The 24,999-nt window shown below is 38.4% G+C and overlaps 1 protein-coding gene across 3 annotated transcripts in view; it reads right to left on the bottom strand.

Moving 5' to 3' along the window:
* Positions 1 to 3,441: 3,441 nt before the first annotated feature.
* CPED1 (cadherin like and PC-esterase domain containing 1) overlaps positions 3,442 to 24,999 on the bottom strand; it is a 268,942-nt gene continuing 247,384 nt past the window's right edge. For all 3 annotated transcript variants that reach the window (XM_030308305.1, XM_030308304.1, XM_030308306.1), the window contains 2 exons: positions 20,779 to 20,925; positions 3,442 to 4,298 (listed from right to left, as the gene is read on the bottom strand). In XM_030308305.1, the coding sequence (XP_030164165.1) occupies positions 4,086 to 4,298; positions 20,779 to 20,925 (360 nt within the window). In that variant the 3' untranslated portion in view covers positions 3,442 to 4,085. The remainder of the gene's footprint in view (positions 4,299 to 20,778; positions 20,926 to 24,999) is intronic.

Genomic DNA, 24,999 nt, shown 5'->3' with positions numbered 1-24,999 from the left:
TTAAATAAATTTTATAAGAATTACCTTTTCATGTAATAAAGATAACAATATATTGCTATCCTGAGAAAAATGTCTTGGTTAGATATATAACTTGTCCCCTCATAACCAGCCCCTCAGCATAAATCAAATTCAAACTTAATCTACCTAAATATGGTGGCCTTGTAGGAATATATATAACACCCCTTTTATAGTGTTTTCTCTAAAAGCAACTGTTTAATTTTGTTCTTCCTATTAGTTGGGTTTAAGTAATTATCTTCATTTACATTGCAGATATACTTACAAGTTGTAAGCATTCTTGAGAAGTTTAAGCATTAGTGTTTTGATTGTGTATTGTGTGTGTTAAAACATAGTGACCCGACATTTAATAGAGCCATAAAACAAATTCTTTATATTTCAGTGAACATAAAGAAAACAAATGGAGCCCCATTTTAGGAGGACTGCATGGTCTGTATCAGTTAGAAAAAATGAGATCCACAGCCCCCTACACCAGGTGACTGAATCATAAAAAAAATATGGAAGTTGATAATAGTAGTTACTACAGCAATAAAAACATGATAAAAGGTTCCTTGACAGTTTGAAACCTTGGAAGCCTTGCCAAATTGAAAGTCTAGTTTGGAAGTCCTGGCACTAACCTGCTGTCTTTAGCAGGTCTTTGGGTTTTCTGACAACTTCTGGTTCATCCCCTTAAGTCAAAGTGATCTATCAAAATGCCTTAGTTTCCAACAGCAATCAAAATCAATTGAACTAAAACACACATTTAGAAAAAACAAACTACTGTAGTATTTGCAGAGAAAGGACTCCTTGATTGAGTCAAAATACTCAGAATCTGCTGTAGATTCATTTTGCAATTGAATATATATTTTTTGGAGTTATCAGCCCTGAGCTTACTCAAATTTATGTTTGTTCATTTTAAATACAATAATCCTAGCCACTGATTTTGATAACATTTTTCTTTTTGCAAAGTGGAAAATTCACAGGGAAAAATTTTAGATACCGATGATTCTTTAAGTCTTTGCTCAACTTAAGGACCCATAAGATGATAATTAATAAGATCCTAACGCTGACCGCCTAAGCTCTTAACCCTATTACTGTATTAGACCCCCGTCTCCGGACCATGCCAAAGTATTACCGCTTTGAAATAACTTTTAGTGGGTTACATATTTTTTTGATCAGTTTCTGTTTTTCTTCTTGGAATCCTTCAGTGAAATGGAACTGAAAGAAGAAACTTCAAATACACAACAGCATTATATTTTCCTCATAAACATTACCAGAACTATTTCCATTTCAAAAATCGGTGATTTATTCCAACACTTTCTAAGTGGAAATTATTGTTTTGTAGAGATGACTGCTAAGCACAGGGGTAACTAAAAGGAGGAAGATCAGATGACCCAAGGGTAAGCCCAACTGGCAGGGAATGGGGAGCCTTTCTTTTTCATATGTCCCTACAGGATCCTATTAGCTTACCTGGATGGCTTGCAAATAGCTCACTGTGCTTTCAAATGCACACACACACACACACAATGTCAACAGTGATGCTTGGATGCTTATGCAGTTATTCTTGCCTTTTAATATTATAAATGTTTTCTTTAGTTCAGTTTAGATTGGATACTAATAAGTTCTTACCAAAAATAATACACTTCCTTAACTTTTACATCTTTAAATTTGTTTAAATACCTATTCTTTTTTTTCTCAAATGATGAACTTGATAAGCACATACAAATACACACACACACACACACACACACACACATACACACACCTATTTCCCCAAAGTAAAATAAAATGTTTTTTCAATTAAGGAGTAAAGAAAATAATCCTAGCATTTCAGGGCCTTATCTTTAAAAAAAAAAAAAAAACACTTCACTGCACTGTGTTCAAAAGTTTTGGTTGTTGGACAGCAGGGAGTTCATCTGATCAAAATTCAGAGGATATCAGGATTGGAAGGAACTAGACAGTTATCCTATTAAACCACATTCAAATAGTTGAATGTGTATGATAATATCTTTGCCAAGTAATCACTCTATGGTTGTATACCTCGAGTAAAAATTAAAATGAAAGATACTCTTTGAACACAGACTATTACTAGTAAGATATTTATTAATAGTATTGTTACACTTGTTTCTAAAATCTATTATTATTTCAATGGTGAAGAGGTAAATGCAGGACTAACCTCAGTCAGATGGTTATTATAATTAGGTTGACAGTAAATTACAAGAAACATCCCTGACTATAAACCTATTATAGAGCATATAATACATTAAAACATGATGAGAGGCTGCATGAATTGGCAACATTTTATATCACTAAAAAATAGTCAAAAACCTAAAAATAGTGTTTGCATATAGTTGCAGATATTAGAAAAATCTTTCATTTAATTTTTTTTGTTTTATTTTATATTTGAGAGAGAGAGAGAGAGACAGAGACAGAGACAGAGAGCGAGCAGGGGAGGAGCAGAGAGAGACAGAGACAGAATGGGAAGCAGGCTCCAAGCTCTGAGCTGTCAGCACAGAGCCGGACGCAGGGCTCGAACCCACGTGCAGTGGGTTCATGACCTGAGCTGAAGCCGGACGCTTGACCGACTGATCTACCCAGGTGCCCCCAAATCTTTCATTTTAAAGGTTAATTCTGTACCACTTAAAAAAATCTATCATCTGTCAGAGGCAGATATGTATTGTTTATATCAAGTGATAGTTGTGCTTAAATATAACTTAAGACAGTTAAATATAAATTCATGTTTACTTTCATATAAAAATATATATAAAAATAGAGTATTTAAAGAGGTGGATATTCATACCAAGGAACTGATCAATCAAAATAGTCTCTCTTTTTTTGTATGGTAATGAAATTGAGGTATTTGTACAGTTGTTAATTTCAGACAGGTATTGAATAACACTCTCAGCTTTATTTTTTCCCCAAAAGAAAAATAATCCTTTAAAACACAATTGTAACTGTGGGATAGCTTACAACAAAACACGTAAAATTCACTATTTTGAAATTAAAATATAGAAGAGAAAGTTCTCAATACTAGAACTAGGTATGTTTTATATATGTATGCCACAGTTTTAATAAAAAAATATTTTTATTTCTACTCTCAATTTGGATTAGAAAAATCAAAATATAGTTACCAATAACATGGTATTTGTGGATGTATACAAATGCTTTATGAAAATAAATGCCTATGCAAATGCCTAATCCTTTGAAAATATTTACATAAAACGTAACCTTAAATTACATAGGCCTCTAACAGCAAACAAAAGCTTTCTTAAGTAGTATCATCAATAAAACATATTAAAGTAATACATGAGGAACTACATTTTGTTTCTCACTTTAACATCACATTTTTTATCAACTTAGACTGCAGTTACCCATCCAAGTTCACAGACAGGATAGGAGGGAATGTTACTGAAAAGTACAAAGAGTGCAAAGTTAAATCCATTGGTGTTTTAACTGTAAATTACTACACTTCCTATGTCTCTCCTAGAAGCCCTCCGAATTCCCTGTGTGGCATTCCTGTTCTTTTCCTTTCAATTGTAAAATTTAAAAAGTATAGGAAGAAATGTTTTTCCTAAGCATTAGATTACAAAGTCTAAGCTATCGTACACATCACTCTTTCTCCTGGTAAAAAACACAAGCACAATCCCTACTTGCAAATGGAATGTAACTGCTTTTTTCCCCTCTTCAGTATTAATGTACCGATAGAGAAGATAACACAATACTCAAGAGCATTATCCTTTTTGTCCACATAATTCAAGTGTCTATATTTCTCCTTATTATCATCATGCAATACCTAGCCCACAGTGGTTCCAATTTATGATTATACTTCAAGTAACCTTTTTCAAGCTCTAGCTTTCCCCTTGAAACCAAGTGATTGTCAAGTGCATATATTGACCTTATAAAGCTGTAGGAAGAAAAGTGTTATTATTACTTTTTTTTAAGCCATGTGTGCATTGGTGTATATGTGTGTGCCAGCATGCATGAGTGTGTGGTCAATCCAAGATACCCGTGATGTGTAGGATTTGGTTCTTAGACCACGTCCAGGTGAGTGGCCTGCTTCCAATTCCAAGTTCAGTCCTCCTGCAGGGAGTCTACACAGTCCTTTTACTTGCACACATCCTGCTGAGAAGGATTTCAGAGCAAACCTGATTAACTGGACCTCTGACATGATATGGTGATTGAGAATTTGTTACAGAGTCTTGTTGTCGTTTGCTTTGATTGCTGAAATATCTTCCCACAATATGATTTCTTGATTGTTTCATTCTGATAAAGTGATATTCTTTGGATAAGTTTGACTTCACTACCTGCAAATAAAGAGCAAAAAAAAAAAAAAAAAAAAAAAAAGTCAAAATCAAGGAGATTCAAGCCCTGCGTAGATTAGTATAACTAACTCACAAAGTTGAGCGGCATCTTTATCACAGAGATGTTGCCTAAAGGTGATAAATATGATCTACATAACCAAGAGCCAGAGTAACTTACCTGTCAAAAAACCCCCTAAGGTTGGAATTAGAATTTCTGCCATTTTTCTTACCTCAGGACAGTTGGTTCCAATGCATCTGAGGGATAGTTTCAGATGGTTTCTATACCACACTGTTGCCTCTGTGTGTGTGAGTGTGTGTGTGTGTGTGTGTGTGTGTACTTAGGCCAAATGCTAACATATGGAAAAGACACTGAGGTGCCTGTGCTGGGTCAGTGAATCAAACATGGTACTCTAAACCTGTCACGGCATCCCTTTATAGAATGGAAATTAAAGCTATTTGTGGAGAAAAGAAAAATACTTTTCCATTGCACAACCATAAGCTGATGCTGTTACAATTAGTGGTTTCATTTTTTCTGGGTACTTAGTAAGTTATGGAATTTGTAGAAGCAGGTAATGCCGTATTAAGCTAATAACTTATATATGTTTGTACATATGTAAATATATTTATCTTAAAATTTTTTGAATAGGCAGAATTACAAAGCATTTATATAGCATAAAAAGATATATAACAAAAATTTCCTCCCCATCTCTGCTTCCCCACCTCCAGTCATTCAATTTATGAGTGATTAATAATGCAATTACAAGACATTATTTTTGGTCAATATGGACACATAAACTATATATTATTGGTGACTAATGAAGGTAACGCTGGCTCACATGGAGTTTTAAAATTCCTTTAAGTGCTATATAATGATTTAGATCCACATGTTTTTATTCCATATAAGAGGATACACTGAAAACAGCTCCAAAAATACAGAATATTTAAACAAATACAAGATGCTTATTTTGAAGATAAGGTATTTTTAGTTATATGCAAGTAAGTATGAACCTTTTTAGAAGATTTACTGGACTAGAAATTCTGTAAAGATATAAACCAAAATGTTAACAGTAGTGATCTTTGGGTAGAGGAATTATAGGTGATTTAAAAACGTATTCTTTGTAACTTTCAGTCTTGACTTTTTTATTTGAATACAACAAATGTACACTCCCTTATAATCATAAAAATGTTGAAGCTATTTCCATTCTGAAGAAAAGATGTAATAGTAATGCATTTTAAAACCAATTATATCCTGCCAACCCCAAAGAAATGAATTGTTTTCCTGTAGCTATGGGAGGTTTGGTTTTTTATGATCAGGCCTTCAGATGAAGTGACTCTTAAGAAGACCAGTGAAATCAGTGGGTTGTGGTAAGGAATCCCTACGGATGGTAATTCAGAGCTCAGTTTGCAGTTAACCACTGATTAATATTCCAGGTCCCAAGGTTGTAAGTTTCTCTTATGTGCAGTTCCTTCCACCCTGTTTAGTTATACTACAACTTTAAATATGATAGGCCAGGAGGTGCACCAATGTTTTCCTGAAGGTTCTGTTTTGGAGGAGGTGTGTATTCAATGATAGCAAGATTAGTGAACATTTTTAAGGAAGTTTATTTAAGGAAACACTTAAGCATAAATATTACATTCAACCTTGCAAAAATATTATTTCAGTGTTCTGAAGCCAAAATAAGGTTACTTTTGTTTGTATAAGTTTATCTTAAGGTCTGGCTTTTGCAATTGCCAGATGATCTACATGCTAATTAAATGCAAAACAGTTAAAAATACATCTCATTGCAAAAGGTTATATCGTTCTTTAAAAGTTATCTCGATGTTTTGTATGATTTCAGGGTTGCATTTAATGTTGCATTACAAATGTTGGAGAATGCTAGTGTAGATGCTTACAGCAATCTTGAACGTGATTTATAAAAGAGATAATACAAAAATGTTTATGTCCAGTGTCTTTGTTGAAGCCTATAGCTTCCCCTCAAGAGTAGTGTCAATATTTTGCCAGATCACATGGGAAGGTTGATAATGTATTTTTATTTTTAAACCACTAAGGTGATCTCTGAGAAAGGAAGATGGGATGATGGAGTCTCTTCCACCTTCTGAGGGCCTGCCTAATGCCTCACACAATGCCACTGGTCACAGCATGCTATTATTCAACTTTTTTTTTTTTTTTTTTTTTTTTTTTTTTTTTTGGGACAGAGAGAGACAGAGCATGAACGGGGGAGGGGCAGAGAGAGAGGGAGACACAGAATCGGAAACAGGCTCCAGGCTCCGAGCCATCAGCCCAGAGCCCGACGCGGGGCTCGAACTCACGGACCGCGAGATCGTGACCTGGCTGAAGTCGGACGCTTAACCGACTGCGCCACCCAGGCGCCCCACAGCATGCTATTATTCAAGATTGATTCCTACACATCTATCGCAGGGCTTGGCCCAATAGCACTTAATTCAGTTGGTTTCCTTTGAAAGCTATTTTGCAAGAGATAATCAAAGACGATAATTTTCCTAATTCTTTGGTTAAGCCAGTATTACTTTGAAGCTGACTCCTGAAAGATGACAAACCTACAAAGAAAGAATTACTTCAATTTTGATTTGTCAAAATAAAGATGTAAAAAGTCCCCTCAAATACTATTGTAAATTGAATCCAGGAGTCTTTAAAAAATCCAGCATTATTGTGCACTATGCCACTAGCACATAAAATTTATTTCAGGCATGCAAGTTTTAACACTACAAAATATTTTGTTATAGAAAATCACCAAAGAATTATTTGTAGCTATATGATTGTTGACCTTGAGAACCCAAAGGAATCTACCAAAAAATAATGAGATGGCATAAAGTTAATATTTAAAAATTATATAGCTTTTCTATATTCTATCAATAATTAAGAAGAGATATATCAGAGAAAAGATCCTATTACAATACTAAAACAATTTCATTCAGTTTAGCGATTATGCAGGTGAAGAAAACATGAAGTTTAAAAAAATTTTTTTAATGTTTATTTATTTTTGAGAGAGAGAGTGAGAGCGTGAGTCAGGGAGGGGCAGAGAGAGGGAGACACCAAATCAGAAGCAGGCTCCAGGCTCTGAGCTGTCAGCACAGAGCCCAAGGTGGGCTCAAACCCACGAGCAGCGAGATCATAACCTGAGCCTAAGTCGGACGCCAAACTGACTGAGCCATCCAGGTGCCCCCAAAACATGAAGTTTAATAAAAGGAAAACATGAACAAATGGAAAGACATACCACGTCAAATCCCTCCAGATTAATTAAAATACTATGCCAATTGTAATCCCAGCAGTATTTGGGGGGGGGGGGGACATGACAAAAAAAATCCTAAAATACATCTAGAAGAATAAATGTAAGAAAATAACCAAGACCAGTAATAAACAGTGGTGGGGGGTGGGGGGCATTTTCATTACCAAATGTTCACTCATCAATATTAACTGAGTCTACCACCAGCCTACCATAGACCCAGTTTTTTGTTGCATAAGCCAAGTATTAGCAGAATTCAATACTGAGAAAATACAGGGATGTCCATACTACAGATTAAAATGCATTTCATAAACTGTTATTCTTTCCTAAAAGTGTTTCTAGAGCAATAAACTAGTTCTAAATAAAGCCCAAAGTTATATAAATGTAGCAATCATAAATGCTGACATTGTAAGAGTATTAATTACATGGAATTAAAATCAAGAGTGTATGTATAAAATGGAGCTATGTACCAAACTGCTAATAGAATCTCCAATGGGGAAGGGAGTGAGAATTGAGGGGTATATATGACATAAAGCCAGGAAATTTTTTTTAAGATTTTATTTTTAAGTAATCTCTACGCTCTATTTGGGGCTCGAACCTACAACCCTGAGACCAAGAATTTGCATGCTCCACCGACTGAGCCTGCCAGGTACCCCTAAAGGCAGGAAGTTTTGTTTTTATTCTGTATACTTATTTTTACATTTTTACAGTTAGCAAGAATTCATGTAATCCTTGTATAATAGAAAAGCAGTAGAAGAGATTTACTGATTTATTTTTTTCCATATAATATCCAATTTTCAATCTTCAGCGTTCTCTGTGAGAAAACACATGGAGTAATTCAAATATGGTCCCTACCCTCAAGGGGACTATATAAAGACACATGTCTAAGATACTTGAAGTAAGCACAAGAATGAAATGACTTCAAAGACATTGTCTGAGACTAGCTCCCCAAGGTCAGGCACCATGTTGTTTCCACGTAACGAATAGTTTCTTCATACGTTACTTAGTGCTAATTATCATGCCATAAGGTGGGCATGATAATCTGTTCACACAGCTATTATTTCTTTGAACTTATTTGTCAAATTTAGTCTCCAGCATTGCTGTCAAACTATTATCTCCAAGTTTCAAAATATTACTTTATTTTACCTACTCTTATGGTCTCCAAAGTGCAGGAAAAGGGAGTTAGCTACAATTTTAAGGCTTGGAAATGTTTTGTGAGTGAAGATGTTGATACCTGTACAAAAAAGGGCTAATTGCTTTTTTTCTTTGATCTCTTGTGTGGAAATGTGCCCGTTTGGGTCCTTCCCCACATCAGAGGACCACTTAGGATTATTAAAATCCAACTTCCTGAGAAACTTAACAGAAACTCATGGGGGAGGGGAAGGAAAAAAAAAAGAAAAAAAAGAGGTTAGAGTGGGAGAGAGAGCCAAAGCATAAGGGACTCTTAAAAACGGAGAACAAACTGAGGGTTGATGGGGGGGTGGGAGGGAGGGGAGGGTGGGTGATGGGTATTGAGGAGGGCATCTGTTGGGATGAGCACTGGGCGTTGTATGGAAACTAATTTGACAATAAATTTCATATATTGAAAAAAAAATAAAATCCAACTAAAGCGTTGACTGGAATGTGGCTCTGAAAGAGAGATGTTCTCAATACAAATGGTAGGTTACCTCTGGGGCACAGTAATAATAATAGTAAACGACAAAAGTGACCTATTAGAAAATATCACGAAAGAGACCTTGAACCAAAGACAAAAGACTCTAGACGTGTTTGTATAGGGATCGTCTCAACCAGAGACAAATTCTAAGTGTTTGATGCTGACAAATGCTCCTTTAAATTTCAGCGCATGTGACCTGGCCAACTGAGAAAGAGACGTGTACCTAGAGGGATAAGGAGGTATCACCTACGATTATGTAATGGGATTTGGCACACGTTTACATGACTCTAAACGTGAATGTTAAATGACAATTCTTTTGACACTTTACTTATTTTTAATATTCATTTACTTATCTTTGAGAGACAGACCGCGAGTAAGGGAGGGGCTGAGAGAGAGAGGAAGACAGAGAATCCAAAGCAGTCTCTGTCGCTGTCAGTGCAAAGCCCAAAGCCTGACACGGGGCTCAAACCCACAAATCGTGAGATCATGACCTGAGCCGAAGTCGGAGGTTCAACCAACTGAGTGACCCAGGCGCACCTCTTTTGACACTTTAAAATACTCCAAAGTAACTCTTTGTTTTTAGCTCTGTGTGTGTGTGTTTGCTGTTGTTTATTTTCTTTTTATGAGTTTACTGTGTCAAATTACACTTAACATTAGGAAGCAATAGTGAAGGACAATTGGTCCTCAGCAAGTGTGATAACCTGTTTGGCCAGCATTGTTCTATAATCACAAGTATAAATGTGACAATAAAAATTGTCTTTCTCATGACAATGTTCAAATTTAGATTAAGTTATATGTAAGAACAGACTTTCAAGTAAAGATGACGATGTTTCAAAACAGTAATATATTTGTAATATATTAACTATAGAAACTTAGGAGTAATTTTGGTGCTGGAAGCAATTGCTGTCATGATAACATATTATAGAAATGTGGATGATCACATTTTCTGTGATCCAGGGTGACAAGAATTGAAATTCTGTGCTTTGGCGTGCAGAAGTAAGTTTTACTTTTTCATAGGTTCCTTATATGCTAAGAGATCTCCCAGTTTATGATTGTAGATCTTTCTACATATCTATGTAATTAAAGACCTGAGCACAAACACATTTTAGAAGGCATACGAATGGCCACATTTCAACTTGACTGGTTTTGTCCAATGGTTATTTTAAGACTACCCAAACAAATGAAAAACTGTTATAAATTTACACAACAAAACTAACGTTGCAACTTTTACTATTAGATGCATGTAATTTCAACCCTCAAAATTGATTTCACATAAATTTTAATCAGAATGAGTATATTACCATGTCAATTAACTGCTGCATCTGAAATAACTTAGAATCTTTGAAAAGTTACTACAAAAAGGGAAAGCTTGGTGAATTATTGGAAACGTGTCAGGCGGATTATAAGCAAATACCTTTCCTAAAACTGATATTAACCTGAATAACACCCAAGGAACTTCTGATATGGTTCCAGATCCACAGAACAAAATAGAAAACAATTTTCAGTGGCTCAAGCGTTCCGAAATCTCTCTAGACTGGATTAAGGGGGATGTTCTGACTATAAACGTGTTTCACAGACAGGGATGGGCTGTAAAGAATGAGGGTAATGGCTTTCCACGGTTGGAAAACATGAGCTTGACCAAAATGTGCTAATGTGGTCTTTTAAAACAAATGTATACTATTGAAGTACTTTTTATTTGGTATAGTCATTCTGCAGCCATGACATTCAATCCAAGACCCAGTCACCAAATTTATGACCAGCTGAAAAAAGTAGCCCAAGAATTCACAGAAATGGAATAAAAATAAAGCAACAGACAATAGCTACAAGCCAGTCCTTATAATTCATGGTTCCACTTCAGGAAATCGTACAATTTTTACAGATAATAATGATTTTTTTCACCCCCCCCCCAATATTGAATCATGGCCACATGAAATAAGTATGTTTTGATTGAAGGCAGTCCAACTTCTGAATGGGTCAAAGATGCTGAGGATTAGAGGGCAAGACTAAAGTTTTCTTTAGGAATGAGGAATTGTTTTTTGTTTTTGGTGTTTCCAGATTTGCAGTGTCTCAGTCTCTCTCCCCTACCTCCAAATCTCCAGTCCTTCTTACTCCAACAGCAGAGCCTTTTTAACTCCTGCTCCTTAGGCAGACCTCAGTTTCCGGCTCTGGGAACAAATTCTGCTCTGAGGTGAGCAGACTGATTATAAGGAGGCATAGACCAGTAGCTTACCAATTTAATGTTAAACTGTTGGTTCTATCTTGTACTCCTATGCAGCTCTCCAGAGACTAATTCCCATTTTAAACTCAATTTCCTAAGTGGCTGAATATTCATGTCAGTGAATTCTTGATATAATATAAAAGACTTTCATTAGTGTAATTATTACAACCTAAGTTCCAACCTTGCTCTGTTTAGATGTACATCTTGGGTCTTGGAATCTATTTTGACCTTAACTTGCAGGTATTTGTTTCCATCGATCTCTCTTGAGCTGAGAAGTTTTATTTAAGCAAGAAAATGTTACTTAGAACCAATTTGTGTGGACCAACATTCAAACTGCCGACTTCACCGTAGGGATCCGCTGAGCACAACTGTGGCTTTTGAAAGATCTTCGATTGGGCCCCTCCATTTCTTGTCAGAAGAGTCCTCTAGCCCCTTGCGTGAGGCGGTGCGTGCCTGTCTGCTGGTATTTTGGACGGTTTGGGGGGAAGTTTAGGGGCTCTACCCTTCAGGTGCCAACTTGTACGTTCATTTTTCCGAGTTCAGCCTCTAGATTAATTTGTTCTTTTCCATACCCGTGTTTCTGAGTCCATCTCTGATGTTCAATTTTAAAAGAAATCGTATATATGGAGGTATATATGGACAACCACGGGGTGGGGTGGGGTGAGGGATTCGGGGTCCACCAGTTTTGCCTACAGATTGACCCGTGTCTCAGCCCCGCCTTCTTCTGCTCTGGGCTCGTTCAAGTCTGGGTCAACCAGAGGCTCTGCGGGCAAGTGTGCCTTCCTCTCTAGTTGGTATCTCTCCTCTCTCTCATTTTCCACTGTAACCTCTTCTGTAGGCTAAGTTAAACTTCTTAAAATGAATTCGGATTTCTTATCTTTTATGAGTTATTTCTTATTCTGTCTTTTTGGGGGGAGGGAGGTGAATAGCTTTATGTCTTTAAAGTCTTTTGGTGGAGTTTCAAGTGGAAGAGAAGATAAATGCTTGCGGTCATTCTGCCACATTTAATCTGTACTCCATGCATGATTTTTGACCTTCTTCTGTACGCTAGTTTTTCCAAAGTGTGCTTAGTGAGGTGTTAACAGTGTTATTAAAAAAAGAAAAGTGGTTCTGTGGTCAAAAATGTTTGGGGAAAACTGGATCAAACTAAGTTAAATAGTTTCTTTGCTGTAACGGCTTTTTGGATCATTTAAAATACCAATATTATTGGAGAATCTTTACAGTGGAGGAGTACACAGAATTCCCCAAACCACAGATCCTGTTTTTACTTGGGTAGAGCATCAAAACATAAAGTAGAAAATGCTAATCAAGGTAGTGCAGAGCCCATCTTAGCTTGACTTTTAAAGGTTGGCACTATCCCCCCAAAATGAGGGTTTACTGCAAAAAACATGAAATAGTTATGGGTCAACATCTCTTTCTTAGGCATACTGACATTCTAGGTTCTAGTACTGCAGAAGTTGGCATGTACAGCTGACTCATGGGGTCATAACACTAGTTCACATAGAGTGACTGGCACTCTTCGTTCATCTTTTATTTAATTATCCTTTTTAAGAGAGAGACCCTGATGTAATTGCTGTTACCACCATTCAATAGAGGATGCTCCTTCCAGAACAGGATTTTGTAGCAAACCATCCCAGGAAAGACTGGGCTCCCTTAGGTCTAAGGAATTCATTTTCAGCAGGCACTGATTTCTAATCTAATCATCCAGTGGAAAAAGCTAGAATTCACTTGCAGATGATGGAATGAGCACAAATTATTTTACACGGAATAAACTGTCTAGAGTCGCTTTCCCCCAAAAGGGGTTTAGGAATGGTAGGCAGTGAAAGCTCATGTGATTCCTCTTTAGTTACAGGGCCATCAAAAGGTTTTGAATGACAACATTGGGTTGGAACTGTAGACACATCCTGGTGGGGATACAAAGGATGAATTTGAGTAGTTGAAAGTGAAGGTTCTAAGATGAAAATATTGCAAAAGTCTAGGGCAAATACATCATAGAGAAGAAGAGGCCCTCCAGCCAACCTTGTTTATTTAGCAGCACCCGACCAACTATTTACAGTGTCCTTGACTTGATCCTCCCCCACATTATCAGGGGCCTTCCTCCTATGCCCTCTTGTATTCTTGATGTATTCTGTGGTAGAGATTATTCTCTTTCTGCCCCTAAACATGAAAAGCAGTTCCTCCTACCCTAGACTACTTTGTCTAAGTCCAGTATCTTTCCCCATTTCTTTCTTTCTTTTTTCTTCCTTCCTTCCTTCCTTCCTTCAAGAGAGAGAGAGGGGGGGGATAGAGAGAGGAAAAGAGAGAGGGAGAGAGAGAATCTTAAGCAGACTCCACAACCCTGGGATCATGACAGAGCTGAAATCAAGAGTTGGACATTCAACCGAGTGCCCCACCTTTTTCTTATTTTCACTTGTTGAAAGGCTTTCCAGTCTCCTTTTCTCGTTTCTTATACCTCCTCAATCTATTGTAGTCTTATTTGTGCCCCTAAAATTTTATTGAAATTGCTCTTTAAAAAAAAAAAAGTTTATTTATTTTTGAGAGAGAGAGCACAAGTGGAAGAGGGGCAGAGAGAGAGAGAGGGAGACACAGAATTTGAAGGAGCCTCCAGGCTCTGAGCTGTCAGCCCAGAGCCTGACAAAGGGCTTGAACTCATGAACTGTGAGATCACTATCTGAGCCAAAGATGGATGCTTAACTGACTGAGCCACTCAGGAGCCCCTTTACTGCAATCACTATTTTTTTTTTAATGTTTATTTATTTTTGAGAGAGAAATAGAGTCAAGTGTGGGAGGGGTGGAGAAACAGAGACAGAGAATCTGAAGTATGGTCCAGGCTCTGAGCTGTCAGCACAGAGCCCAATGTGGGGATCGAAACCACAAACCATGCGATCATGACCTGAGTCGAAGTTGGACACTTAACCGACTGAGCCACCGAGGCTGAAATTACTGAAATTTCTCTTAAAGTGATCAGAAAAGACCTTCTCAATGCCAAATCCATGACTATTTAAAAATCCTTATCTTAATAAATCTATCCATTACATTTGACAACATTAATGCTATTTCGATCTCTACAAATTTTCACTTTTTGACTTTTTGTCGCACCACACTCTACTAAGAGTTTTCCTCTATCAGTTTATTTTCTAAATTCAAATGTTCCTATTTCTCCAAACTTTGCTTAAATATTGGTGTCTCCAAGAGTTCTATCCTCAGTTCCTCTTACTCTACTCAACTCACTTTTTCTGGATGATCTATTTTCATTGTTTCAACTGTTCTGTTTTCTGATGACGTCCAACTTTTTATCTCCAGCCCCACCCTGCACCTCAAGCTTCAGACTTGTATAGCCAACTGCCTGTAAGAGATCTCCACCTGGATGTCCTACAGGCATCTCAAACATAACATGTTCAAAACTGAATTCATCATCTTTTCCCTGAGCTTGTACCTTCTGTCATTCTCTGACTCAGTTGCTGGTTCAGCTCTAATCCATCATCCAAGTTAGGAATCGTCTTTGAGTCTTTCTACTCCCTCATGCTGCAGATAAGATCTACAGGTTTTATTTTTAAAATAGGGCTTGTATTCTCCTTCTCTCTTATGCTTGCAGTCTCTGTCCTGATTTGGGCGAGCTTTTATCATCTCTCACCTGACTTCTGAAAAAGTCTCCTAACTTCTCTCCCAGACTCTGTCCTCTTTCACTCTGTCCCCCTTGATGTTATCAGACTTACCTATTTGAAACAAATGTGTGACCATCTCATTTCTCTATAAAACCTTTCATTGGCTCTCCACTACCTATAGGATACAGTCTAAGCTCTTAACTATGATCTAGCCTTAGCCCACCTTTCCCAGGACCCTATTATAGTCGATGTTCTACAATATACAGAATTGCCTGTGATTTCCTGAGAACATCAAGTTATTTCAAAGCTAGTGTGGTTTACATTGTCCCATGGGGTTGAATGGCCTCCTTTCTGCCATCATCCTATTAGCCTGACTACTCATCCTTTAACAATCAACTTGGACAATTTTCAAGAGGAGGTTCACTCAATCTTCAGATTGGGTTAAGTGCCCTTTCTTGGTGTTATCACAATATCCTATTTATATGTATAACATGCTACTTAACATATTGTTTCATAATATGGGCTTTTATGCCTGATCCCCTGACTACACTGTCTTGAGGGAAGAGAATGTTTGTTATTTATGTTTGCATCACTACCATTTAGCTCAAGAACTGGACTCACAAACAAATTAAATAAAAGAATAAACAAGGTTGAGGCAACTGTAACAGAGTATGGAGAAAGGTTCAGCAGAATATTTAGTAGGTAAGGACTTGGTAAGTAGCTGGTCAGAGGTTGTTGTGGGCTGGGGAAAGATAAGAAGGAGTCAAGAATGATACTAGTTTGTAAATGAGAGTGCAATAAAGAAAATCCAGGCCTTCTAGAGAAGAAAGTTTAAAGGGACTATTATACTTCTCTCTTTGGGGATATGTTGAGTTTGAGATACTCATGGAGACCCTAAAAAATGTTCTCCTAGCTCATTTTATAGTAGTTAGTACAGCTCACACAGACACAAAATTTTGTTGAATTAAATTGCCATTGCTAATTTATTAAAAATAGCCATGCTGAGGGGCGCCTGGGTGGCTCGGTCAGTTAAGCATCCGACTTCGGCTCAGGTCATGATCTCATGGTCCGTGAGTTTGAGCCCCGCGTCGGGCTCTGTGCTGACCGCTCAGAGCCTGGAGCCTGTTTCGGATTCTGTGTCTCCCTCTCTCTCTGCCCCTCCCCTGTTCATGCTCTCTCTCTGTCTCAAAAATAAATAAACGTTAAAATTAAAAAAAAAAAATAGCCATGCTGATAAATTCTGAGATCTGCTATCCACACTAACTGTATTTGAATCAGTTGTTCTTTTTTCTCCAAAAGTCATTACCACAATTTTCTGGATAAATGAATTTAAAGGCTTTTTTCTTTATTGGGTTTATGACAACTTTTTAAAGTTTGAGGGAGAAAGGGAAAAACTTTAAGCCCATAACACAGAAAGAAAACTTTTCTAGGCCAGATAAGCTTTTGTTTACATAATTAAACTTAAATAATCAAGAGTATAAGATGAAGATTAAATAGTAATAGGAAACCATCTCTCACAAAGAACTAACAATCTTTTCTTCTTTCCATGGTTCCAGAATGAAAGGAAACCTAGTGGTATTAGAGCTGGGTAGTGATCAGAGGGATTTTTTTTTTTTTTTTTTTTTGCAGGGGGGGTAGAACTGAGGCAAGAGGTGTAGCTACATCTGCCAGAAAACAGAGATATCATATAAGGTCTGTACAGCTGATTAGACTAATTAATAATCACATAACCATTGTGGTTTTGCCCCTCCTGCAGCCAGGTTTGGGCTGATAATATTTTTGTATCCTTCCCAGGTTTTAGCTTGTTCACACTAGATGTTTGCCACTTAACTAACAGCACCATCCAAAACCACTCTTGGGAAAAAACTACCTGGATCCTGTTTGTTGTCCTGCATAAATGTTGGGAAAACAAAATTCCATTTCTGCCCATGAAGAGAAACACCTGCTTTTTTAACCAGCAGGAACATTTTAGTCAACATTGATGCACACCGGTTGGGAAATTGTTTAGAGATCCATGGCGGCAACATACTCTCTCTCGTGGTGACTTGACAGATGAAAGAGGTGGGCTGAGACCTCTCGTCTTACCTGTGGCAACAAGAGTCAACTGATGCAGGTGTGTTATGTCTCTGATAGAATCCTAATGACAAATCAGAGGACGCAACAAGATCTTACTGTAATTGTTGTAGCAATCCTTCTTAGGTATGTGAGGATCTATTGTGGGAATGGCTTAATTGAACACCAGAAGATACAAACTCAAATTCTCATGGTTCTAGCACAGCTGATTTTAATTCTTGCTATTCCTGTATGACAAATTGCTTTGTCAGCTCATAAGATGAGCACAGAGGGAAAAAATGGTTATTATTAACAAATTTCTGTCCTTTAATATGTTTTACATGAGGCCAATAATCTCCTTTTCCCTGGCTTGCTACATTAATCATCAAATCATACTTTGCAAGGGCCTTTAGATTTTCTTGATTCTTTATAATAAGCTAACAGTGATTTAAGATGTTGGGTGATAGCGTAGAAAGATTGTAAAACCTTAGCGACAGCAGTAGAAACGTCCTGAGCTACAAGAGGTGCATTTTGTTCAAGACTTAAGCAGCAATTATGCCAAAGTGATGAACGGGTGTAGAGACTTTGTGATGAAGAGAGCCAGTTGAGAAAGATGACCTTATCATTCTGCAGTGTAACTGGAAAGGCAAATGCCCCCAGAAGTATTTTAGCTCAAAAAATAAAACTTCAAAATGGTAATGCTGCTCCAGAATCAATTAAGATAATTTGAAGGATACCTATGTAGCTTGCCAAGTCAACATGCATTAAAAATAGGGCTTGAGGCGCCTGGGTAGCTCAGTCAGTTAAGCATCTGACTCTTGGTTTTGGCTCAAGTCATGATCTCATGTTCGTGAGTTCGAGCCCTATATTGGGCTCTGCACTGATAGTGTGGAGCCTGCTTAGGATTCTCTCTCTCCCCCTCTCTCTCTGCCCCTCCTGCTCTCTCTCTTTCTCTCTCTCTCTCTGATAAATTCTGGGATCTGCTATCCCCTATCTGCTATCTTTCAAAATAAATAAATAAACTTAAAAAACAATTTGTACATGATGATTACACATAATTATAAAGTCAAATAAGTGACATAATTTCACCTGACATGCTTAAATTATTGCCATGCAAATTAAAGCTATTTTTATAAGTAATATTTATAAGCCAATATTCTAGTTCTGATGGTTCAAAGAGCCTTTGTTGTAGTTCTCAAATTCCATGACTATTAGTGTCAACCGGTTAATGCTGTGGCAGGAGACACATGTAATGCAATCATGTGGGAAGGGCATCTTCTGTTTTTAATTGGAGCCATGCTGGAAATCTTTGGAAGACTTCTCCTTTTTAGACTTCCCGAGCACTAAAGATGAAAAAGAAAAACAGATACCCTCCCCTAAAATACTAATTGAAGACACATTATATAAAAATAAGTAAATAAATAAACCTTTTCTAAAAGAGGCAAAAAAAAAAAAAAGATCAGTATATTGTCTTTCAAAGTCCCTGTTTTATGTGGGTTTTGGCAACCTTTGACTTGTTTTTGCAGCCAACTATGATACTGGGCTGGCTCAGCTGTAAGATTATTTTTTCCCCTTTCTGGCTACCTGCTCTTGTGTCTCTAAGTCTTGACTTTTTGCAAATAGAATAGGAACTCAAAGGGTGTTATATTTTTTTGTGTGTGGAAGAAATAAATAAACACATAGTCTCCTACAGTGTGAAATCTGCGCTGCAACAGCATGGCCAAGCTTCAAGTTGCTAGACCAAAACTTAAAATGCCATGCTGTCTACTGTGTGTGCAGGCTCCCACTTCCCTGAGATGCAGCTCCATTTGTCCTACAAAATTATATGTAAAAAATATAACATAGAAAAAATATAACATATCCAGAAGAACCAATGCGGTGTCAGTAACTTTGGGTAGCCGTAAAAATCTGAGGACAAAAATGAATTCTGATAGTCATCTTAAGGCTGAAAAACAGGATCCAAGAAACCTTCAGTGGTCATTTCCCTAGTCAGTCCAATGACTGCCTTCTGGTTTACCAAGGGGGCCATTTGAGAAAGAACAAGAGATCCCGTGTCTGGCAAAATGATCAGATGAGACATTGCAGTTTTTTCTTCCATTGCACTTTCAGCAGAAGCTCCTCAGATCTAGAGCAAACAACAGGAGCCAAGTAACTTCATACTCCAAAACAATGTATGCAAAACTTGAAAAAGTATAGACAAAATCCAGTTTGCAAACCTTTGTCTCATTAAAAGAGTAGGGAAATGAAGATGAAGGAAGAGAAAGATTTTCCATGTGAGTTGTCCGGATGATTGACAGTCTTTCTCCCTCATGAGGAATTGCTTTACCCTTGCTTCAAGCCAAATGAGAGGGGCCTTCGAGAGACCAACTTTAAGAAGTGGACGTGTGTCCTTTAGGGTTTGGGGAGCATTAGAATTGGTAGGAGACACTGTGGCTATAGATGAGCTTTAAGATGGCCAGGAGAATGAGAGAGCAAGAGTGAGACCAAGAGCAAGAAAGAGTGAAAGAGAGAGAGGGCTGTATTGGCAGCTAACTCTATTTCTAGCAACAGCAGAGCAAGTGTGCATGAGTGTTTCTGGTGGATCAAAGGTGGGCAACAGTATAGCAAGCCTAGTGCTATTTTGAATAGTTTTCAGGAGGGTGCCTGGAGTGGCAAGGTGACCCACAACAGAGGGAGGGACAATTGGAAGTCAAGGGGCCCAGGTATTGCCTCTATCAAGGAAGGCATAGTCAGAGGGCCCCAGTGGGAAGGAGGGTCTTCAAGGAAGTCTACAAAAGCACTTTAACAAGAATTAGCATGCCCTACCCAGAAAGCACATCAATGGGTTATGCTTACACCAGTCAAGTAAGACTTTCATTGTCCTTAACATCTCCCTAACCTGACCCAGTGATGAAAGGGGTGAGAGGAAGAGGAAAGAAAGCTCCTATACCCTCTCTCCTCCTTTGGGCTTTGAGACCCAAGAGGGCCTGAGCTGGGGGAAGGAAATGACTTCATGTGGTTATAACTGGACTGGGCAATTTTAGTACTGAACTGTCATTCTTCTTACGCCTGAAAATAATTTTTCATTCTTATTATCTGAAAGTTGTTTTAAAGTTATGGGACTTACTAAGATTTTATTCAAGTGATATAAAGAGGAAATAATCACAGAGTTTGAAAAAATGGTGGGGGGGAAGGGAGGTTAAAATTATTGTCTGCTATCACCTTATCAGTTTAGCCTAATACATTACTGACCGCAAATGAAATAATTTTCACCACGGGGTGTTGGGGACTACTCAAAACACAGGCCCACCTGTCTAATGCATTAGATAAACCAGTGGAGGAAGGTCATTCATTAGTTTAGCACATTAAATTGTCTTGATTTTCATGCTCCACCAAAGACATTTTATACCTTCTTTGGCCACAATTTCCTATGGGAAGGTTGAGAGTGTTAGTCAAGGCAAGTGCTCTCCACGTTTCCATCTTCCTGCTTTCATTGACCAGTGATCCTAGTTTTTAAATGTCTACATAAAAACTAATTCTTTTTAAACATCTTATTTTGTAGAGTCTCAAGTTGTGATTGCTAAATGCTCTGGCTGAGTAATGGTGAATACATCATTTAATCTCCTCCGGACATAGTTTTTTAATACAAAATAAGACTCAGAATATAATTAAAGATATAATGAGAAATCTAACCAATCAAAAGATACAATAAATAAAGAGCCAGCGTAAATACCTCATGGAAATGACATCCACACGTCCCCTGCAAAAACTCTTTGTATCGCCCCATCGTTATAGTAAATGTGTCAACCACTTCATAGCCATATGTCTTTGCAGCATCCAGAATAATCAAATTTTCTTTCCATAAGTTCTGAACTTCACTCTGTATTGCAAAAGAGAAGAATGAGAATTTTTATTGAGGATTGTTTTATGATTTAATAACTCAGGTAGAAATCATGTAAATATCGTTTTTTTTACAGATAGATCCCACTGCAGGAAAAAGACTTAATTTCACATGCATTTTTTTTAATTTTATTTTAGAGAGACAGAGAGAGAGAGAGTGAGAGAGCAGTGGGGGGGGGTAGTGGTAGAGGGAGAGAGAGAATCTTAAGCAGGCTCCACCTTTAGCATGGAGTCCGATGCCGAGTATCGTGATCTGAGCCAAAATGAAGAGGCAGAGGCTCAAATGACTGAGCCACCCAGGTGCCCTTCACATGCATTTCTTTAAAAAAATTTTTTTTTCTCAACGTTTTTATTTATTTTTGGGACAGAGAGAGACAGAGCATGAACGGGGGAGGGGCAGAGAGAGAGGGAGACACAGAATCGGAAACAGGCTCCAGGGTCCGAGCCATCAGCCCAGAGCCTGACCCGGGGCTCGAACTCACGGACCGCGAGATCGTGACCTGGCTGAAGTCGGACGCTTAACCGACTGCGCCACCCAGGCGCCCCCCACATGCATTTCTTAAGTAAAGATGTGTTATCAGTTTTTTATTCAAAATATAAATATAAACATTTATGTATATATAAAACACCAACACATAAATATCTATAATGACACACAGTTTGGAACTTTTCCTTCTATGAAAATTAGTTTTATTTCCCACAAAGATCCATTGAAATATTTAAAAGTCTTACTTTAAAAGTCAAAATTTGAAAATCACAAAGGCTGTCTCCATCTATTTGGACTTTTATTCATTTAGTCATTTGAATATTAATTAGTGTCTGTTTTGTGCTTAGCTCTGCTAAGGGACAAGAATACAAGGGAAAAGAAATCATGGCCCCTGCTCTTAAGACATTGTATTCTAACAGGAGAAATAGATTTGTAAACATTTGCTCAGTCCTTTAATGGATTTAAATATGCTGGGCTCTGGGCTAGTCAGAAGAAGGAATAGCTGTGCAGGGGCAGGGGGACAGCTGGACAGTGAGGCTTCAGGAAGAGGATCCAAAGCAGAGTGAGGTTTGCCTATTGGATGGAGGTGGGGGCACCAGAGAAGAGGAGTGTGCTTCAGGGGGGCAGCAGAATTGAGTGAAATTTCCAGCCGCTGCTTTTTTGGATCATATTCTTCCCTCCCTCCCAACCATGTCCAAAGCAACGATGGCGCTTGGCTCAGATCCAATGCTGAGAAGAGGGACCCTGCACTAACTACTCTAACTCTGAGATTCCTCATCAGCCTGGTTAGGATTTTCTTAGACTGACCTGTAGTCTGAGACTCTTCCTACCTCATCCATCCTTCCACTCCCTTCATATCAGACACATTACAGCCAACCGCAGTGCCCAATGCATAGTAGACACTCAAAAAAATATTTGGTGCAAGATTGAGGGATATGCACTGGGTGCTATCCCCTGAAACTCTTCCTGCCTACTTGGCACCCTTCCCTTTATCCTTTCCAGACATTCTCCTTAATAAATCCCCTTATTTTTCTAATCTTGTCTGCTGTCTGTTTCTTAGAAAACCCAAACTGACAGAGGGGGGAGATTGCTCTTGCCTTTTCTAAAGGACAAAAATGCTGTTCATTTTCCCGGTGAAAAAGTGAATCACTTGCATTTGTTGACCAGGCTGCAAAGTAACAGAAGCAGTACACATAGGTCTGATTTTCTGTCTTCTCCACTGTGCTAGCATACCTAATCTTTATGTGACATCATTTCCCCCAAAATAAAAGTAGTGAACAGAAAAAATTCCCACTGAAGGAATCTAGAGCAAGGAAGCACATGTGAATTTCGTCTGTGCCATCATGTGAACCGTGATGCTCAATATTGTTTGCAGGCTTCTTCTTGTCCAGTTACAAGTATTTTCTCAACTTTAATATGTCTGATTATGAAAGGTATATGGAACTTTACAGTAAGCAGTTTCTTAAGAGAGTTTTCTAGAGAAAGGTTGGTTCTCTGGGAAATAGATTCTGAGATGGGAATTTGCATAACAGTAGAGCGCTTTGGGGGATCAAACACTTATAAGGAAGTGACATAGCTCCAACAGAGGCTTTTTGTGCATCCCCCTGGGAGTTTTAGAGCTGGCATGGTCCCTCCAGGATGGCCCAATTGGGGAAAGAGGACTGAATCTTGGCACTCCTGCACTGGCAAGTTGGGGCTCTGCAGAGAAAGGCAGTACTGTCAGCAGTCAGGTGTGAGTCCTTACTGGGTCACACTCCCAGTGGCCCAGTTGAATGAATATTTCAGCCTTGAAGGGGCGATCTGGGAGCAGCTAAATCATATGAAGTATCACTCACTCCTTGCATGGGATATTTTTTTGAAAATCTACCATCTGCTGAGAATTGGGTTTTGCATTTGGGGTACCAGAGTGAGCAATGCAGCCCTCCCTCCCCAGTCCTTGCTCTCACAGAGGTTAGTCTAGCAGGGGAGACAGACAACCAAGGATTATATCTGTTGAGCGACATGCATAAAGTCACAAGACATTATTATAGGAGCTCATAGCAGGAGTAGCCAATTGAGTCTAGTGCATCAGTTAAGTCTGCCCCATGGTAAACTAACACTGGAAGGGTGACTGGAAGTTGTTCAGGTGAGGAGTTGGTGAGAGGTGGGCTCCATGAGGAAGGAACAGTGATTTCAAACACCTGGAAGTGTCTGAGAGCATGGTGTGCTTGAGAAACTAAAAGTTTCCCAGTAGGACTGAGCTCAGTAGTGGTGCGTGTGTGTGTGTGTGCACGTTTGTGTATATGTAGGGATGAGTCCACAGAGGAAGGCAGAGACAAGCTCGTGAATGGCCATGGAAGCCTACGACTGAGTTCACCCTTATTTTCTGCCTCCACTTGATATTATCCCTTTCTCTTTCATTCTATTCTTTCCTTTCCATTTCTCTCCTCCTTTTGCCTTCATTCAGTTTGAAAAGACTGATGAGGACCATCAAAGCCCTGGTGGGAAGCATAGTATTTAACACAGGATCTGGCACAAAGCAAGTGCTGTAGAAAAGTTTGCTATCTGCTGAGATGAACTGATTCAGAGTTAGGAACCTACATATAAGTAGGGGCCCTAAGTACTCCAGTTTTGGCAAGGAGGAAAGTGGGGCTCAGAGAAGAATTCTCAAGAATCAACTGTAACCTTGACTATAGCCTTCAAATAACATTAAAGGAGATTTAACTCAAAACCCACAGCAAATATTATCAAAGGAGCCCTCGTCTAATCCCTCACAGTCTCCAACCCTTCAGCTACCCAACATGCAAACTACCTGCACTCATTTTAAGTGACCCTAACTTCCCCACACTAACTCCAAGAAGCTGAATTTGGAGGCTTGACTTGGGCCACTTTCTACCAGTTCTGTTTTTGCATCACAGATCTAGCATCTTGGCAGGTGAGGTGGCAAGAAGGGAGAGGGGGTTGTGTAATCTGCACCGGGGAGAGCTAGGAGAGCTCAACATTATTATACAAAAATAAATCTCACTCAGTTTACACAGTACACGGACAGCTTCCTGTCTCCCCAATTCCCAGTGCTCCCCTGAGCTCCCTGAAGCAACTGCACACAAACCTGCCTGCCGGTGAACTCTCCTCACTTGAACAAGAGCAGCTGGTTCTCTTGCCTACAGATGTTGCCTTTTCTTTTCTTAGACTTCTATTCAGTGTTGAGACTAATTTACTCTTTTCGAGAAGAACTGGTCAGAGACTTCTAATTTCTCCCACTTATGAATATCCAAGGAAAGGAAAAACTAATGATACTACTTCAAAGACTTTTTTTTTGAAAAGCAATCAGTCAGAAATCATCTTCAAAAAAGCCACTCTTCCCCAAAGTACTCATTGATACTGACAATTTCATTTGTGGTTCCAGCATGAGTCTTTAAAGGTGTATGAAACATTAGTGGGGTAAGGGGATACTTAAAGCCTAATCTCTCTCATCTACCCCCCAGTTCTTTGTTTTTTTCATAGCTCGGCATCCCTTTTCTTCTCTTATGAGCTCAAAGCATCCACAATGTATTCATGTGATACGGTCTCCTTATTTCCCGGAGTAAT

This window comes from Lynx canadensis, chromosome A2, assembly GCF_007474595.2.
Source record: "Lynx canadensis isolate LIC74 chromosome A2, mLynCan4.pri.v2, whole genome shotgun sequence".
Taxonomy (NCBI): domain Eukaryota; kingdom Metazoa; phylum Chordata; class Mammalia; order Carnivora; family Felidae; genus Lynx; species Lynx canadensis.
Note: the sequence above shows the minus strand (reverse complement) of the source record. Positions and strands in the feature narration are given on the sequence as shown.